This window comes from Brassica rapa, chromosome A07 (assembly GCF_000309985.2).
Source record: "Brassica rapa cultivar Chiifu-401-42 chromosome A07, CAAS_Brap_v3.01, whole genome shotgun sequence".
NCBI lineage: Eukaryota > Viridiplantae > Streptophyta > Magnoliopsida > Brassicales > Brassicaceae > Brassica > Brassica rapa.
In genome coordinates, this window is record NC_024801.2 from 4,456,152 (window position 1) to 4,459,419 (window position 3,268).

At 37.3% G+C, this 3,268-nt stretch overlaps 1 protein-coding gene across 1 annotated transcript; it reads right to left on the reverse strand.

Moving 5' to 3' along the window:
* Window positions 1-694: 694 nt before the first annotated feature.
* Window positions 695-1,790, reverse strand: LOC103828477 (multiple organellar RNA editing factor 6, mitochondrial). Its single transcript, XM_009104077.3, has 4 exons — window positions 1,402-1,790; window positions 1,243-1,340; window positions 1,098-1,163; window positions 695-997 (listed from the first exon to the last, which is right to left on the reverse strand). The coding sequence occupies exons 1-4, from the start codon at window positions 1,755-1,757 to the stop codon at window positions 846-848; spliced, it is 672 nt and encodes a 223-aa protein (XP_009102325.2). The 5' UTR covers window positions 1,758-1,790; the 3' UTR covers window positions 695-845.
* Window positions 1,791-3,268: the final 1,478 nt, after the last annotated feature.

A 3,268-nucleotide genomic window follows, 5' to 3' on the forward strand; every position in this document is an offset into this window, starting at 1 on the left:
TGTGTCCTTCACGTCTGAGTGTTTATATTATCTTTTGCTTTCATAATGTGAGGATGTAGAGTGAATGATCACCAAGTTGTATGGGAGTGAGAGGGATCCATTGAAACTCTCTCATAACTATCTAATTTACTTTATCATTTGATATTAATACAAGTAATTCTCTTAAAAGTGAGCATTTTACATTTTACACGTAACAAACGTGTAATCAGAGCCTCATACGATCAATTTCATGGCACCTTAGGAAAAAAAATCTGATATGGTGGCGACGGTGGAAGAGTTGCAGAAGAAGGTGAGTAAGATCGCACCATTGAGCATGGTCTAGAGGAGATAAAAGCTAAAAATGGGGAAGCTGAGTCTTCTCTTGGAACAGCTTATAACTGATGATGATGAGGCAAAGAAACTAGAAAAGGAACCCATCTCTGCCGGTGTGCTATCCAGTCAAACGGGTACTCCTAAGGCATGTACATACGTCAGGAAAGGGTCTGGAGAGTTAAACCACACAAACTTTTCATTTCCATTGGGAGTCGCTGATGCGACGCTTGGAGATACCAAATTCAGTGTTTCAAGCCATCCCTTTAATTTATGTTGTTTCTGTCTTTGGATGAATTTGAGATCCATTTTAAATAAAAGGAAATTTGTTCCAATTATTTTTCTAGTTCCAAAGTACGTCATATAAGGCTGGGAAAGCTTTTTCGATATCTGCTAGCAACTAAGATTAAACGCGCCTTAAAAAAAAGCAACAGCATCCATAATACCACCATCATCATCATGATTATTATTCGCACAGGAGGCAACTAGATACGAGGAGTTCAAGGGGAAAGATGTTTAGCTTAAGACTTTGAAAATTAGAGTGAACGCATGTTTTCTCTCCGTCGGACATATCTAGTTTTGTCATGGTACTTTGGTTTATCCGAGCTTCTGTGAGTGGTTAGCTCCAACATCCTCCTATGTCTCTCTGGTGGACGCGGAACCACTTCCCCGTTCACAAACAACTCAGCTGCAACATTTCACCAAAAACACATTAACCAAGGAGTTGACGAGGTAATTAATAAGTTATGATTGTTTTTTCTTCTGTGAGATCAATGACGCACTAGTACCTCCGTAATCTTTGTACTCTGGATCAACATAAGAGTCCGGAAGAACGAAGAGAACACCAGGAATTCCTGAAACTCACAAGAATCAATCACAATCAATACATCATCTTGTGTGTTCACGCAGAGAGAGAGAAAGATGATTGATTACCTTCGAGTTTGTTTGATGTCTCCTCATCGATCTCACAGCCAAAACCGAAATACCTCTCGCAAGAGACATTGTAGATCTTCCTCTTGGCTTCTTCTTCACTGATAAACAATAGTTTACAATGACTACGAGCTTGTAGAAGAAGAAGAAAACGAATCTTACCTGCCGACAATTTTGGCTAGGGTTTGAACATAGCAATCGATCATTTGCTGTGGACTAGCGTTTTCGCCGCCGGGTTTGTCCATCACGATAAGCCAATGCTCGTAGTCGCAACCGGGGAATAGCGGCGCCATTTCGGTAGGTTGTCGGTCGCTGAAGTTGGATCCACCACCGGATCTATCCATCCGGGTTCGGATCGTAGTTAGGCGGGACGAAGTGGGGATGAATCCGAAAAGCGTTGGTGAGGATCGACGGGAGAGGAGGTTAGAAGGGAGAGGAGAGGGAGAGGCGGCCCTGCAGGTGGGAAAGATACGAGTGGCGACTCGGGAGACGGTGGAGCGTGATAGCGATTTCGCCATTGAGACTTGACTGGTCCGCTTACCGGCAATGACGAAACTAGGGTTTAAGGATCCGAGTTTCTCTTTTTATTTTGGACTTGTAGTTTGTCATTAATGGGCCTTGTCAGCTTAGATGAGATCATTCGTTTTGCATTAGAGGATTTTATTGCTTACGGCCATTTTCCACATGGAGCAGAGCACTTGGACAAAAAACAATGCTACAACATAAAGATAGGTTCCAATTGTTGGACTGATGTAGTAATGTATGTAATTTAGCTACATGAGCTTACGATATATTGAATAAGATTGAATGAGATTACCCGAGAATTGTATGAATTAATTTTTTTCTACCAAATTAGGAGTAAGTAAATAAACTGAATCCGAAAACCCAAACCGAACCCACTTAATAAAAATGAATTCAAACTAAGTCAAATCCGACATAAAATACTGATGAGACTTGTTTTACAGTATTCCGGATTATGAGTTTTATCTGAACCAAACCTTAATCCGAATGGATATCTGACAAACCTGATATTGAAAATTCAAAAACTTTATTCATACCAAACCCGAACTCAATCCCAAATAAGTCCCTAAAATACTCTACAATTTCAGTGAGTACTTAAAATAAGTATTTATTACATGAATAATTAAATCAAATACTCAATAATATATTTTGGTATTTTGTGCTTTGCCTTCTTCTCTATATTGAATTTATTGGGTTTGATGTGTATCGTTTTGGATTTATTGGATATGATGTGTTGCACATAGTTTTTAAGTTTTCTTCTCTAATTTCATTGTCTTTACTCGTCAATTTGTCTTGTCAAAAACTTACTCTAAGGGGGCGACTGGTTTTTCCGCTACCACCCGCAAATGAAGCTTTTGCGGTTGGTAGTGGTTGTCGGCGGTTTGCAACAATCACTCAAATTGCTCTAAACCGCTTCAAACCGCTCTGAATCTCATAAATTCAAAAGCTGGCTCCAGCTAGCGGTTGCGGGAAGGTAATTTTTTTTTCTTTTTTTTAAAACAATATGTATACAAAAGTAAAAATATTTAATAAAAAATTTAAAATTGAAATTATGAAAATATTAAAATATATCTATTATATTTTAATTAATATTATAAAATTTTATAATAAAAGTAATTTCAATAAATTTTCAAAAATTAAAATTATAACTTTCTAAATATAAATTTTATATTTATTATAATTTTATGATTTTTTATATTTTTATAATTATATTAAATGTAAATATTGTTAATTTATTATTTGACTGTTTCCGCATTTGGTAGTTAACCAGTCATAAGTCACCCGCAAACGCACTAATTTTTAACCGCAGTACCAGTCGTAGAAATCTCTTAAAACCGCTAGAAACCGCAACTGCCCTTATCCACAAATTCCCGCAACCGCAACCGCTGCGTTTGAACCAGTCAGGCCCTAAAACCAAAAAAATTGTGACATGAACATTTATCATTTTAAAGTTTTGATTTTTCGTCTTTGTTTCACTCAATCTTTATCTGATTTTCGGGTTTAACAA